Source organism: Mesocricetus auratus, unplaced genomic scaffold (assembly GCF_017639785.1).
Source record: "Mesocricetus auratus isolate SY011 unplaced genomic scaffold, BCM_Maur_2.0 Super-Scaffold_100024, whole genome shotgun sequence".
Taxonomy (NCBI): domain Eukaryota; kingdom Metazoa; phylum Chordata; class Mammalia; order Rodentia; family Cricetidae; genus Mesocricetus; species Mesocricetus auratus.
This window is the reverse complement of record NW_024429205.1, coordinates 18,622,840-18,637,178: the sequence shown is the minus strand read 5'-3', so window position 1 is coordinate 18,637,178 and position 14,339 is coordinate 18,622,840. Positions and strand designations below refer to the sequence as shown.

Below are 14,339 nucleotides of genomic sequence, written 5' to 3'. Positions count from 1 at the left end.
AATGGGCATTCTGACCCGTGTCCTCAGGAGACCCCAGGCTCAGGTAAAACTCGCCGGCTCTGGGATCATCGGTGCCTGATGTGTCGTAGGTCTTCAGTCAGGTTGAGTCTGAACTGGGGATTGTTTTGTGAAGGTGCGGTGGGTGACATGTGACATGAGAAGGAGTCAGCAGCGAGGGACTGGGACAGTGCGGGCACAGGAATGGTCACTGTTCTTATGGAACGAGGAGCAGGATGAGCCAGAGTTCTCCTGGGGCGTTTCCTGTCTCTGTCAGTGATATGCAGGGCTGTCATGACACAGAGCCTCCTCGGGGTCAGAAACTGCCCAGCCTGGCCCTTCAGCTGCTGCCCATGGGTGTGGGGCCTCTGTGCAAGGCTGTGTAGTTCCCGGCTGACATCTCTCACCAGCACCAGGGTTGGCACTTGGCCCGGTCGGAGGAGTGCAGGCCGTTTCCCCTCCAACCCTGTGCTTCTCCTCACAGGAGAACCTCATGCTTTCCATCCTGCCGAAGCACGTGGCCGACGAGATGTTGAAGGACATGAAGAAGGATGAGAGCCAGAAGGACCAGCAGCAGTTCAACACCATGTACATGTACCGGCATGAGAATGTCAGGTGCGGTGGCGTCCAGGCCCCGACAGCAGGACTGGCCAGGGAGGAGCACTGCTTCATGGGTCTGCCGAGTCCTATGGGGGCTGGTTTTTCCAAGGACTAGAGGCAAGACCACCCCACAGTGGTCTCAACTCAGCCCTGTGGGAGGAGCCATACCAGCAGACGGCAGAATGAAAACTGTGCATTAGCCTGCCTGGTCTAACCTGTTGTTGAATAAATGTCACCCAGAAAAGGGGCTCCTGTGAGGCCGCCTCACCACTCAGGACCAGCTCTGAGGCTAGAACCAGGACCCCTGATTCTTGAGGGATCTTCAGCCAGGGGCAGGATAGAGGTGGGGTGGCAGTCACCAGGCAGGTCCCAGGAGGAAAGAGGTTAAGCTTCAGTGTCCAAGCCATGGCAGGGTCTCACTGCACTAGAGTTGAGTAAGTGCTCTCCCTGGGGCAGGCGTGGGTGGTGGGGTCAGTCTGGAGTCTTACTACCTACAGCCCCCCCTTTTGCAGCATTCTGTTTGCAGATATTGTGGGCTTTACCCAGCTGTCCTCCGCCTGTAGCGCCCAGGAGCTCGTGAAGCTACTCAATGAGCTCTTTGCCCGCTTTGACAAGCTGGCGGCTGTAAGTACCGAATGTGCCCACTCCTCTGCTGTCGTGGTCTTCAGCCCTCAGCCCTGTCCATCATTCCTAGGCTTTCCCTGCCTGCCCTTCCCCCAACTGCAAGGCCTTTCCTCCATGGCCAGGGGCTAGGAGCACACACCATGCTCTGCCCTTTCAGAAATACCACCAGCTGCGGATCAAGATCCTGGGCGACTGTTACTACTGCATCTGCGGCCTGCCTGACTACCGGGAGGACCATGCCGTGTGCTCCATCCTCATGGGGCTTGCCATGGTGGAGGCCATCTCGTAAGTGGGCGCCTCCGGGAGGGTGGGGTGGCCGGACGGCCAGCAGCGTGAAGGATCTATTTGAGATATGGAACAAGGCTCAGTCCTCGTCCTGCTTTCCAGCTGTGGCGTCCCTTCCTCACAGCTGGGGGAATAACAGCAAGACTCCATAGTCTCTGGGACATGTCTCTTCAGCATTTGGTTTCGGCGTTTATTTATTTGTTTTACTGCTGGGAGCTGGAGTTGGGAAATCCACCCCGGTACCTCCCAACGGGAGAACCTTCTCTGGTGGACTTCTCCCATCTCTTTTCTTACTGTCACTATGACCTCCCTCCCTCCAGTCAGATCAGTACAGAGTTTGCCCTCCATGTTGCAATTAAGGGACTTCTGAGGTCACATGCTATAGGGAGGGGTGGCAGTGGTTACTATGGGAACCTAGTGTCTGCTCTACCCAGGCTGTGCTCCCACCTGTGGGCTTGGGGTTGGTGGACGCCTTTCCTTTCACTTTTGTACCTTGTCGCTGCTCCGCGTGGTCCTGGAGAGGCCTGGAAAGGCTGTCCTCAGGTAGACTTGGGGACTTGGGGGATCCATTAAGCACTCAGTAAGAAAGGAAGCTTCAGGCGGCTTCTCCCATCAGGGTCAGAGCCTGGGCCATCCAGACATCTGTCTCTGGGCAGCTGAGAATTCTTTCTCCCAGGTTGAAGCCCCTCTGGTGTCCCCTGCCTTCCTCAACAGTCAGTAGATTAGGATTAGAACGCTCAGCCTCCCTCCATAACACAGCCCAGCAGGAAAATACAATGTGAGGACACGGCCGCTCCAAGTATGGTTGAGGGGAAGGTTTATATTGTAGACATGACGGAGAGAGCAGCCAGAGGCGTCTGGAAGGGTCTAGGGCAGGGAGAGAAAGAAGTCCACAGTACATTTCCAGGAGACTGGACTTAGCCATGAGTGGGAGGGGGATGAGAGAGGGGTAGGGGGGAGGGAAGAGGGGGAAGAGGGGAGAGGGAGAAAAGCGAGGGGGCCAAGAGAGTTCATGGCCAAAACAGTGGGGTTACAGAGGAATGAGGAGCTGGGGGAAGGAAGCCCATGAGCTGGAGAAGTTTAGGATGCCAGCATGGACTCTGTGACAGCTATTCTCAATGCCAGCGTGCGCTTTGGTGTGCTAATAGGCACCACAGTTAGCCATTTGTCCTGAGTTTCTTTTGGACCTGACCACAGATGTCTGAGTTTTGTGTTTGTTGTTCCTGGAATTCTCAGACAAGGAGCTAGCTGCCGTTTGCATTCATCTCTGCATCTGCAGCATGCAGAATGCACCAGACACTCAATGGTACGCTAACTGCGTGAGTGAATGGGGGACAGACAAGAGAAATGGGAGGTCCCCTGGGGGAAGTCACAGTGTCCCCCAGCTTGTCATCACTGAATCTGGGCTCTGGCCTGTGTTTACCCCAGGGCAGGCCACTCAGCTCAGGCAAAAAGCCAGAGGGGACATGCTAGGTCCTCTCGGCCCTGAAGATCACTTGCAAGGGCGAGAGCTGCTGGGCACCTCATGATGCCATGCCCTACCCAATGCCACCTTCCTGTGCCTGGCAGGTATGTGCGGGAGAAGACCAAGACTGGAGTGGACATGCGTGTGGGGGTACACACGGGCACTGTGCTAGGCGGTGTCCTAGGTCAGAAGCGTTGGCAGTATGACGTGTGGTCTACCGATGTCACCGTGGCTAACAAGATGGAGGCTGGTGGCATCCCAGGGTGAGTGCTTCTACCAAGGGGGTGGGTGTAAGGATCAAGGGAGGGGAACCATCACATCTACTCCCATCTACCCCCAGGACTTTGCCCCTAATGAGGGACAAGGGGCCCCCAAATCCTATCCCTCCCAGGAGCAATGTTCTTACCTTCTGTTCCTATGATAAAACAACTCTGCCCAAAAGCCACCTCCAGAAGAAAGGGTTTGTTTGCCTTACTTGTCCAGTTTATCGTTAAGGGAAATCAGAGTAGAGTGAAGCAGAAATGGAGGAAGTTTACTGTCTCAATCTCTTCCTTTCTCAGCTAGTTTTCTTATACTGTTCAGAGCCACCTGCCTAGGAACGGTGCTGCCCACAGTGGGCTGGACCCTCCCACAGCAATCATCAGTCAAGATAAATTCTTTCAGACACAGTCACAGGTCAATCTGATCTCGGCAATTCCTCAATTGAAAAATTCCCTATCGCTTTGGGAATCCCTAGGTGACTCTAGGTTGAGTGAAATTGATCAAAAATACCTACCCAGCACAGCTAGCTTCCGGCCCTGTGGCTGGGACACTGCCCTCGGGTGCCTGTCTCTGGGCAGGCTACGGGAGGGCCTGGTCCACCTGCCTACCCTTGGGACCTCATTAAAGGCAGTTCCTGTCCTCTCCTCGGTGACTGTGTGGCTTATATTCCCTTTGGCAGCAGGAGGGGCAAGGTAGAGAGAATGCAATTCTTGAAGTTAGAGTTTAGATCTGGCATTGAAATTTGGTATATCATTTGCTACTTAAAAGATTGATTTTTTATTATTTTTATTTATGTGTAGGTGCATGTGTCTGTGGGGGTGTGCATGGTATGCAGGGACCTGCAGAGACCAGAGGCATTGGATCCTCTGGAGCTGGAGTTATAGGTAGTTGTGAACTGCCTGATATAGATGCTGGGAACCAAACTCCAGTCCTCTGGAAGAGCAGAAAGTGCTCTTAATGGCTGAGCCATCTCTCTGGCCCCTCACCTGAATCTCTAAGCAGCGAGGAGAGAAAATTACATTCCTGTTCTAAGAATTCAACAGCTCTGGGACGAAAGCTCAGAGCAGTGGGTACCATGCTGCCCACACAGCTAGTTATTAGCAGGTCTGCTCCATGTTCCCTGCCACACACAGTCTGGAACCACTGGTCCCAGCGTCAGCCATGTGGTCTGCTGTCTGTCTCCGGGGCAGGCAAGGGCTACCTCTGGTGCATGCGCAGGTCTCTCTGTACTGCAGGCGTGTGCACATCTCCCAGAGCACCATGGACTGCCTGAAAGGGGAGTTTGATGTGGAGCCTGGCGATGGGGGCAGTCGCTGTGACTACCTCGATGAGAAGGGCATCGAAACCTACCTCATCATTGCCTCCAAGCCAGAGGTGAAGAAAACAGCTCAAAATGGCCTCAATGGCTCGGTGAGTTCCCTGTCATGTCCTAAGAGCAGAGAGTAGGAAAGAAAGAGATTTAGAAGATAACAGTTAGCCAGGTGTGTTATATATCTGCAATCCCAGCGTGCAGGAGGCTGAGGCAGGAGGTCAAAGCCAGCTTGGGCTACTCAGCAAGTTCAAGGCCAGCCTGGGCTGAATAGCAAGACCCCATCTTAGAGATAAAAATATATTAAAACAGAGTCATTATAGAAAATTGGTTGGTGGTTGACCAGTTGACCGGAGGTAGAATGTTGTGAAAAGTGAATCTGGGTCCCTTGTCACTATTCCTGGTGGTAGCTTCTTTCAGAAGCTGGTTCTGAGGAGAAAAACGTGTCATGTGTGGCAAATTGAAGTTACGAGGACTGTAGTATGTCCCATGACAGTATCAAAAGGGAGAGGCCACTGGAGGTGTGGAAATGGCTAAAGCTATAGCAGTGAGTGTGGCCGGCCTTAAAGGAAGGGGAGGCCCAAGGCCAGGTAAGGTCTTGCAGTAGAAATGAAGAAGGAACAGGATAAAACAGAGCTGTCCTGGGGGCTCTGCTCTGGGTCTGGTCCCGGCATGGCATCTGTCACATTCTCCTTTCTCCTACCCTGCCCCAGCAGTGCTGGCCTGTCGGCTGTCTCAAATCCTTCAACACAGCCTGATGGTAGCCAGTTTTCCTATAATCCTCCCCACTCTTTGGAATTCCTTCATGTCTTTTCTGAAATGGCATCTTCATCCTCTCTCTCTCTCTCTCTCTCTCTCTCTCTCTCACACACACACACACACGATCCTCTTTATAGCTGGACTTCCCAGCAACCTTTCTTACTCCTTTCCATTTCTTATGACTGCTTATTTCTCTCACCTATTTTGCTGTTGTCTGCTGTTCTTCATGAGAATGTGGGTTCTAAGATGTCAGGACTCAGCACATACTTATTAATCGGGGAGCACACTGTCCCCCCTTTACAGTGTTTGACTCACTCTATCAAGGACAAACGCTAATCCAAAGTTTGTAGAAGTTATTCAGACTTGACGTGGCCCCCACCCAAAGAGACCTCGGGGCACTGCCATCGAGTTAGTGTCTTAGAAACAGGAGTTGGAACAATTGGGTCTTTACTCTGTTGAGAAAACTATTCATAGCAATGGATATTAGAAAATGACAGCATTTAAAAAATGAATGTTGTAGAGGACAAAATGAGTGGTGAAATTTCTAGGTCAGCAAGACTTCTTTAAATGTAGGAGGAAGTTTCTGGAACAATAATTGAACAGCCACAGGCTGGGGTAGGCAGTAGGCAGTGTTCCGTGGCCCTGAGCTCTCTTTTCTGTGACAGGCCCTGCCAAATGGCGCACCATCGTCCTCCAAGCCCAGCTCCCCTGCCCTTATTGAGACCAAGGAGCCCAATGGGAGCGCCCATGCCAGTGGGTCCACATCAGAGGAGGTGGAGGAGCAGGAGGCCCAGGTGGGTGTGGGGTCAGGGCAGGGGTGGGGACAATAGGTTGCTGTAGTGGGAACCCATGCTGGAAGGAGGAGGGTATTGGCCACCAGCCCAGGTCCAGTTCCTTTTCAGCAGGGTAAACAGTTACAGGAAAGGAGGGAGGATAAGGTACCCAAAGGCACTCCCCTAAAGCATCATCTAGCTGGAGTAGCCCCATCTTGTCCATTTAGGGTCTGTGAGGATTCTGCAGGGTAGATGGTTGCCTGCGTGGGAGTGAGTTTGAATCTAGCCACTCCCGCTCAGTAGGTCACACCCCATGAGTCTATGCACCAAAAGCCTGGGAGTAAGGGCTGGCATGTTGCTCCAAAGGATGAGGAGACAACCCCAAGTCTCCCATTACTAAGAAACCTGTCAAACATGCCCACTGATGAAGGTGGTCTCTGCCTTAGAGCTCTGGTGGCTGGAAGCTGGTGGTCCCACTGCCAGCATCCCTGTGAGAGGAGACGGGAGTTGTCCCCAAAGGCTGTAGAAGGTAGATGGTTTCACAGAAGCTAGCTTGGCTTGAGCATCCATCCAGCTGCTTTTCCTTAGAATAATTTTCTCGGGACTGGAGAGATGGCTCAGCTGTTAAGGGCACCTGCTTCTCGTTCAGAGGACCCGGGTTCAATTCCCAGTACCTACGTGGCAGCTCACAACTGCCTGTAACTCTGGTTTCAGGGGATCTGACACCCTCACACAGACAAATGCAGGCAAAATACCAATGCACATAAAAATAAATTACATATTAAAAAGAAGCCCATATACATCGTCAGTATAAATATATATATATAATATGTAATTTTCTTGATAGGAAGAGGACTCATAAACTTTATGTATCTTGACTCTGACATGGATGAAGGAGCTCATGACTCTTCACGTCCTAACCATTAGTCGATGTCACTCGTATCTAGTTTATTCTCTATCAGAAGAGACGCTTGGTGCCAGAGCAGGCCACCCACAGCACTTCACATGGGAGAAAAATGGGATCAGGCAGCCAGCTGGAGCACTATTTCAACCAGGAGTCTCAGCTCTGGCTTCAAACATGTTTCAGACTCATAGCTCTGACGGCTGGGCAGTGACCACTAGGGCTGGTGACTGGGTGATCCAACCCTGGCTTCCGTCCTGGAGTTCCACTCTCTTTCTGATGGGGAGGAAAGTGGTGGCAGATACGCCCGCTCTGCCGGCCCTTTTTTTAGCTCACAATCCCCAGGCCTCGGGCTCCGATTATACATGACCCCAAAGTCGGCCATTTGTAAGGATTCTTGTGAGACAGCCTCATCCCACAGAAAGGTGTCCCAGCCCAGGCCCTGCCTTATTTTCTGAATTGGCCCCAGAGCCAGGCTGCTGCTCCCAAGGCACGGCCATTAGTGAACAGTTGCTGTCGAGCTTCTATGGGGTGGGGTGGGGGCGCAGATGACGGCAGGGTGGAGCCTGGGGAAGGGTTTGGTCCCCTCCTCTTCCTTACTCTTTCTCACCCCCCCCCCCCCCACGTGTCCCATCTGTCCCACTGACTCTGCCTCCCTGGCTTACAGGCCGACAACCCCTCGTTCCCCAACCCCCGCCGCAGGCTGCGCCTCCAGGACCTGGCAGACCGCGTGGTGGATGCCTCTGAGGATGAGCACGAACTCAACCAGCTGCTCAACGAGGCCCTGCTGGAGCGGGAGTCTGCCCAGGTGTAAGTGGCCACCGCTGAGGACCCAGCTGCCACCCGCCAGCGGCCCTTCTCAGTGCAGGGGGCAGTCACCCGAAACAGCGCCCCAGCCCCGCAGTCGCGGCAGGCGGGACATGTGGGTCTCAGGCCTTGTTTCCCTGGCAGGGTGAAGAAGAGAAACACGTTCCTCCTAACCATGCGGTTCATGGACCCGGAGATGGAGACGCGCTACTCGGTGGAGAAGGAGAAGCAGAGCGGGGCGGCCTTCAGCTGCTCCTGCGTGGTCCTCTTCTGCACGGCCGCGGTAGAGATACTTATTGACCCCTGGTGAGGAGGTGCAGGGGGAGGCTGACAGGCAGGAGGGGGAGCCGGGCCAGGGGTGGCGGCAGTGAGAGAGGCTGGCACCTCGTCCCTGTCTCTTTCCCTGACCCCCACCTAGACTCCACAGCAGCAGCCAAGCCCAGCATGGGATGTCGGCAGGGCCGGGAAAACCGGTGACAGGCCGGTCCAGGAGGATGGAGAGCATGGCTAGACGGCTACTAGAGAGGTTCTAGAGACAAGAGTGGGGATGTCACCTCAGCTGTAATCACAGAGCCACGGCTGACTATCCTTTCCAGGCTCATCTCGTCAGACTAGGTTTCAGGCTCTAGACACACGCTGACGTCAATGGGAAGTCCTCTGGGGTGAGGCAGGGTATTCCAAAGTCAGCTCAGCTGTGGAAGCCCTGCCTGAAGGCTCATTATCACCTTCCAGGCCTCAGGGGACAAGTGAGCATCTCCCTTCTGCAGTGACTGCAGCAGTGTCGCGGGCCCTGCTTGGATCAGTTTGAGGAGCTGTGGGAACCCTGGGGACTTGGTTGCAGCATCCAAGGTTCTGTAGGCAGGACAGTGGAAAGCACGTGTGCAGTTAGGATGAGTGTGGTGAGGGAGGGAGATGGGACCTGGTGGGGAGTTAGTTAGATTGACAGGCTCTTGTAGGGTTGTCACAGACCTCACTGACAAGGTGGCATTTCAGCAGCGTCCTGAAGGGTGGGGAGTGAGCCTGTGCCACCCGTGGCAGGCAAAGAGGCGGCAGAGTGCCGGGCCTCTCAAGGCGTAGGTGAGGGGACAGTGCTGGGTTAGGGTAGAGAGCTGGGCACAGTTGGTACTCTTGGACACAGAGGCTGGTGGAAAGATACCAGTCACGAGCAGGGTCCCCTGGCTATGTCAGAACAGGCTAGTGTGCAAGAGTGGAAACTGAGGCCAGGCTGAGATACCCACGGTGACTTGGGCCAGGCGGAGAGGACGAGGGGTCGGATGCTGAATTTTATTGATGGATGGGTGGGTTCTGGAGACAGATGTTATGGAGTATGAAAGGGCCGAGTCAAGGACATCTCCGGCGCATTTCTTTGTTTTATTTGAGCAATGGACAGGCTGCAGTTGTGTTGACCAAGATTGAGAATGTAGGGCACATTGGGGCAGCAGAGCGGTTGCCCGTGTGGCACTGCCCTTAAGGCGGTTACATAGTGTGGGGCTCAGGGAGAGGCTGGTGGTTCAGATCTGAGAGCTACCCACACCGAGCACACTTGGGAGCACCAGGCTCACTGAGATCACAAAGGGGGAGTGAGTAGGAGGGGAAGCCAGTTAAAGGCCAGGGTGTGTCGACAAAAACCACAGGGGCTGGAGATCCCCCAAACCACGTGAGAAAATGTAAGAGGTGAACCTGAGTCTCTGAGGGCTCCGGGCAAGTGTTCTCCATGGAGGGTGAAATGGGAGTGGATAAGAGGATCCAGAGCAGACAGATTTCCCACAGCGGAGGGAGAAATGGACGGGGACCTCGATCTCTGGACTGTGCAGTCAGGGGTCACAGCAGCCTAGGGGCAGCTTCTGGCTCTATTCTTTACTGTTTTCACCCCGCCACAGGGCTGATGCTCATTCCTGAGACTCCCTTCCCAGGCTATTTCCAGAGCATCTGTGACCCTCCTCACCTCTGAAAAGTCCCAGTGGGCAGTTAGCAGCTAAAGGGTGGCACATTCCCAGGCCCTGGCCTCTGCTGGCATCCCTCTTGGCTAGGTCCCTCATCTTGTTACTGCTAGGCCAGCGACAATAGTTCCCTGGTCACACAGAAGCTGCCAGTCACAAACTTGTGCTCTGCTGGCCGCTGTAGTCCCCACTCACCACCTTCTCTCCGCCCCAGGCTGATGACAAACTACGTGACCTTCGTGGTTGGGGAGGCTCTCCTTTTGATCCTGACCATCTGCTCGCTGGCCGCCATCTTTCCCAGGGTAAGACGCGCTCGCTCTTCATTTGAGTACAGAACCTTCTGGTCTCTGCAGAGTGGCACTCTGTAAGTGATGGAGCGGTGTTCTGGCCCAATCCTGACAGACTTGTGGGGTTCATTTGGGCATTTATCCATCCATCCACGCCCCCATACCTCCACCATCCATTCTATAGCCTGGATCCTGTGGGCCATGCCTAAGCATGACAGTGAAGGGGAAGCCCGAAAGACTGGTTGACTTCAGCTGTGAAGGACTTTAAAAGCCAGCTACAGAGACTGACTTCTGCAGGCACCCATGTGCCAGGCAGTTTGTAGTCAGAATAACAAGGGGAAAGCAATGTTTTAGGAAAATCAGTCTTAATAGGCTCTTGTCAGGTAACCTGGGGAGTTAGACACACTGACCCAGAAAAGGGAGAGGGAGGCGAGGCAGGTGGCTAGCCCTGCGTGCTGTCCCCTGCCCTGGCCTTGCCTCTGGTGCCGCCCACACATTCTGCACGCTGTCTGCCGAGCCAGGAACTGTGACTCTGGAGGCCTAGGGCTATACACAAACCTCAGCACTTTATTTGCACACTTAAATTCTCTCCCTCTCAGTTTTGGGAACTCACATGGCCTTTTGGGGTTCTGGGACTAGAGCAGGGGAGCAGCCAGTCATGTCTTCAGGGCATGTGGGTTAGGCCCAAGCCCTTGCAATCCCATTTCTTCTAGGCGTTTCCTAAGAAGCTTGTGGCCTTCTCATCTTGGATCGACCGAACCCGATGGGCCAGGAACACCTGGGCCATGTTAGCCATCTTCATTCTGGTCATGGCCAATGTTGTGGACATGGTGAGCTTTTGCTTCCTTGTTGAAGGGGCAGCGCGCCAGCCCTTTCTTTCCTCTGCAGCGTACATCTCAGGTGGATGAATCTGAGAATGCCAGCCATGGGTCTTTGTGGGGATTCAGTCAACTCGTGAGACTGACCTAGTTCCCTGTAGCCCTTTCCCTCCCACAGTCCAGTGTTCCCAGTTCCTGGCCAGGTTATTGCTACTTGCAGTTACACATGAAGGAATTAAAGCTCAGAGAGGTATGTTCATTGTTTTAGGTCACACAGTAACAAAGTAAAAAACTGAAGTACTTCTAGAGGCTGGGAGATAGCGCAGCTGGTAAATTGCTCGGGACCCAAGTTTTATCCCCAGAATGCATGTGAAAAAAGCCAGGCATGGTGTGTGTTTATAGGCCCAGTAGTGAGGAGGTGAAGCTCTCTGGGCTTCCCTGGCTGGTCAGCTTAGTTCTTGGGTTGTACTGGGCCAGTGGGAGACCCTGTGCGATGGTACCTGAGGATTGACAACAGCAGATTGTCCTGGCTTCTAGAACATCCATCTTGTGTATGTTCACTGGTGCACACCCACACACCAGGCTTGAGATGCCTGTCTTCATCACAGGGATTACGTGAGCATCCCTAGGGAGCTGTTTCTTGAAGTATAGCCAGTGCTGGGTACCCACTGGGCTGAGGAGGTAAACCTATTTCATCAGGTAGCCTCTTGCACTCCTAGAGGTGGCTGAGCAGGAACACAGCCTCACAGAGCCCATGTGGCTCTGGAGAGACAAGCTCTGTTCTCCTCAGTTCATGGAGAGCTAGGGTCCTGTTGAGAGGGAAAGCAGGCAGGAACTGTGACTTCCCACAGTTGTATGGATTGCTCTAATCTGGGTAATATGCTATGCAGTCGCTAAGTCCTTCTCTCAAGAATGTTGTTACTTAACAACTTGAGCACAGGAGTAAAATGGGCCTCGAGACCTCCTCTGGAAATAACAGAAGTGAGAAGCTGTAGGTCTGCAACCAGACACTGGCCTGGTTGAGGACAGTAAGTCTCTGGGCTGCATGGTGTCCCCCTCGCAGGATCAAGCCCCTGACCCCTTTTATCAGGAGACATGTGACATAGACACCCAAGTCTGGGGGCCTGTGGAAGGATGCCCAGGGATCCTGCCCATCCCGGCACCGCAGGCCAAGTCCTTACAAAGCCTCGTGAGCTGCAGGTTGTGCAGAGGATTAGTTAGCTTAGGGGCACATCTTCTGTTGACCATGGGGGGTCGGTAGGGGAACAAGTGAACAGGCCCCAGGAGGCAGGGCTACCCTGGCTGGTTGTAGAATAGCTGTCACCAGAGGTTCTGACTGACCACATAGCTCCTCTTGCAGCAAATGTGACGGGAGAGGCACACTAGGCCAGGAGCCTGGCGGTCGGGTCCCCTTTCGCCACTTGCTGATTGTTGGAGGGATTTCTGTACAGTGGGTTTGGCGCTAACAATACACAGCGAGTTTTCCTGAACACAGATAAGACACATCATAAGGCTCTTCATAGCAGTCACTGTGTATACGCTTACTCTCCGGTAGACTTCATCTCCCTGAGGGCACTGTGGAGGGAGCCAGCTGCATGACCACTGCCACCGCAGATGCCTCTGACCTGCCACTGACGTTCCCTTTCTCCCATCTGTCGGCCTCCAGCTTAGCTGTCTCCAGTACTACATGGGACCTTACAACGTGACAGCCGGGATGGAGCTGGATGGTGGCTGTATGGAGAACCCCAAGTACTACAACTACGTGGCTGTGCTGTCTCTGATTGCCACCATCATGCTGGTGCAGGTCAGCCACATGGTGAAGCTGACGCTCATGCTGCTTGTCACGGGAGCGGTGACCGCCATTAACCTGTATGCCTGGAGTCCAGTCTTCGATGAATATGACCACAAGCGCTTTCAGGATCAGGAGTAAGATGAAGCCTGGCAGAGGGTGTGCATGGGCTCCTTTCTCTCATGTCCCCCACCCCGCCCCTTTCAAGGTCACGTGCCTGTGCTGAGGTGGCTGTCTACCTCAGCTCATCAGAGAAACGAGTGGGTGACAGGGTTTGGGGCATCTCACAGACAGGTGCTGGTAGAGGGGCGTGGTCCTTTCTGTCCCAAGGAATATATCTGGGACACTGAGTGTTTGGGGTGTCAGCCTCCCACATCCAGATGTGGCCTGAACGTGCTGTTATCTGCTCAGCAGCTCTCCTGTGGTGGCCTTAGAGAAGATGCAGGTGTTGTCTGCCCCCGGGCTCAATGGCACTGACAGGTAAGAGCCACTGCGTTTCCTCCTTGTCTGCTTCATCGCCCTTCTCCTCGACAGCCAGTGTAACGGGGTGACTCCAGCACCCCGCTCTCCCAAAGGTGCATGGTCTCAGGCACACAGAGGAGTTGCGTGTTTCTCTGGGATTGCTGGACAAAGGCTGTGTCCCGTGTGGACTTGGCTATCTGGGTCTCTCTGGCATGGAAGACAGAAGCTTGGAGAGCAGAGCTGTTTGGGCAGAGCTGAGGAAGCTGAGGAAGCCGTTAAGTGGATGGCGGCTGGCAGGGAATTTCAGAAAGAGGGCTCAGCTGAAATTGAGACCTGGGTTCCTATCTGGCAGTTGGCACGTCCCTCTGGAGTGAGGCGCAGATTGTTTTTCCTGAGTCTATCTTCTGAGAACACTTAAGTTTTCTAAGATACATCTTAAAGTTTTAGACTTATGGTTCAGAGACTTGAACAGACCCTAAAGTGAGATTTTTAAAAAAGATTTACTTATTATGCAGTGTTCTGCCTGCATGTACGCCTTTATGCCAGAGGAGGGCACCACATCTCACTACAGATGGTTGTGAGCCACCATGTGGTTGCTGGGAATTGAACTCAGTATCTATCGAAGAGCAACCAGTGCTTTTAACCACTGAGCCATCTGTCCAGTCCCAGGAGACTTTTTTTTAAAGATGGTACTAATGGAGGATGAGTAGGAGACTTGAATATGGCCTTCATAAAATAAGTTTAAATGGCTGGGTGGTGCACACCTTTAATCACAGCACTTGGGAGGCAGAGGCAGGAGGATCTCTGAGTTTGAGGTTAGCCTGATCTACAGAGTGAGTTCCAGGATAGTCAGGGTTACAGAGAAAACCTGTCTTGATGGGGGTGGAGGGTCTAAAGTGAAACAAAACAAAAATGCAAATTAAAGCCATAGCAATATATACCTTACCAATATAAACCAATTTGACAAAATTTCAGAACATGCTAAGTTTAATGTTAACTCATATACTTATTGGTGGTGGTATACACTGTTATAACCATTTAGAAAACAACTTGGATTTGGTTGAGAATAGACCTATGGGGTTGGAGCTACAGCCCAGTTGGTAGAACACTTGCTTAGCATGGACAAAGCCTTGGGTTCTGCATAAACTGGAATTGGTGGTGCATACTTACAATTTAAGCAGAGGCAGGACGTCAGGAGTTCAAGGCCAGCCTAGGACACATGAGAGCCTGTCTGAAACAAAACCACTTAAAACCTTTGGCCC

The 14,339-nt window shown here is 53.2% G+C and overlaps 1 protein-coding gene across 1 annotated transcript in view; it reads left to right on the top strand.

Moving 5' to 3' along the window:
* The window catches only part of Adcy3 (adenylate cyclase 3), a 75,914-nt gene that overhangs the window by 55,362 nt on the left and 6,213 nt on the right, over nt 1–14,339 (top strand). Inside the window, 12 exon segments of the mRNA XM_013119868.3 lie at nt 482–612; nt 1,110–1,221; nt 1,379–1,506; nt 3,076–3,234; nt 4,468–4,642; nt 5,966–6,094; nt 7,642–7,784; nt 7,926–8,087; nt 9,936–10,023; nt 10,722–10,838; nt 12,493–12,752; nt 13,030–13,095. Coding sequence (XP_012975322.1) covers nt 482–612; nt 1,110–1,221; nt 1,379–1,506; nt 3,076–3,234; nt 4,468–4,642; nt 5,966–6,094; nt 7,642–7,784; nt 7,926–8,087; nt 9,936–10,023; nt 10,722–10,838; nt 12,493–12,752; nt 13,030–13,095 — 1,670 coding nt within the window.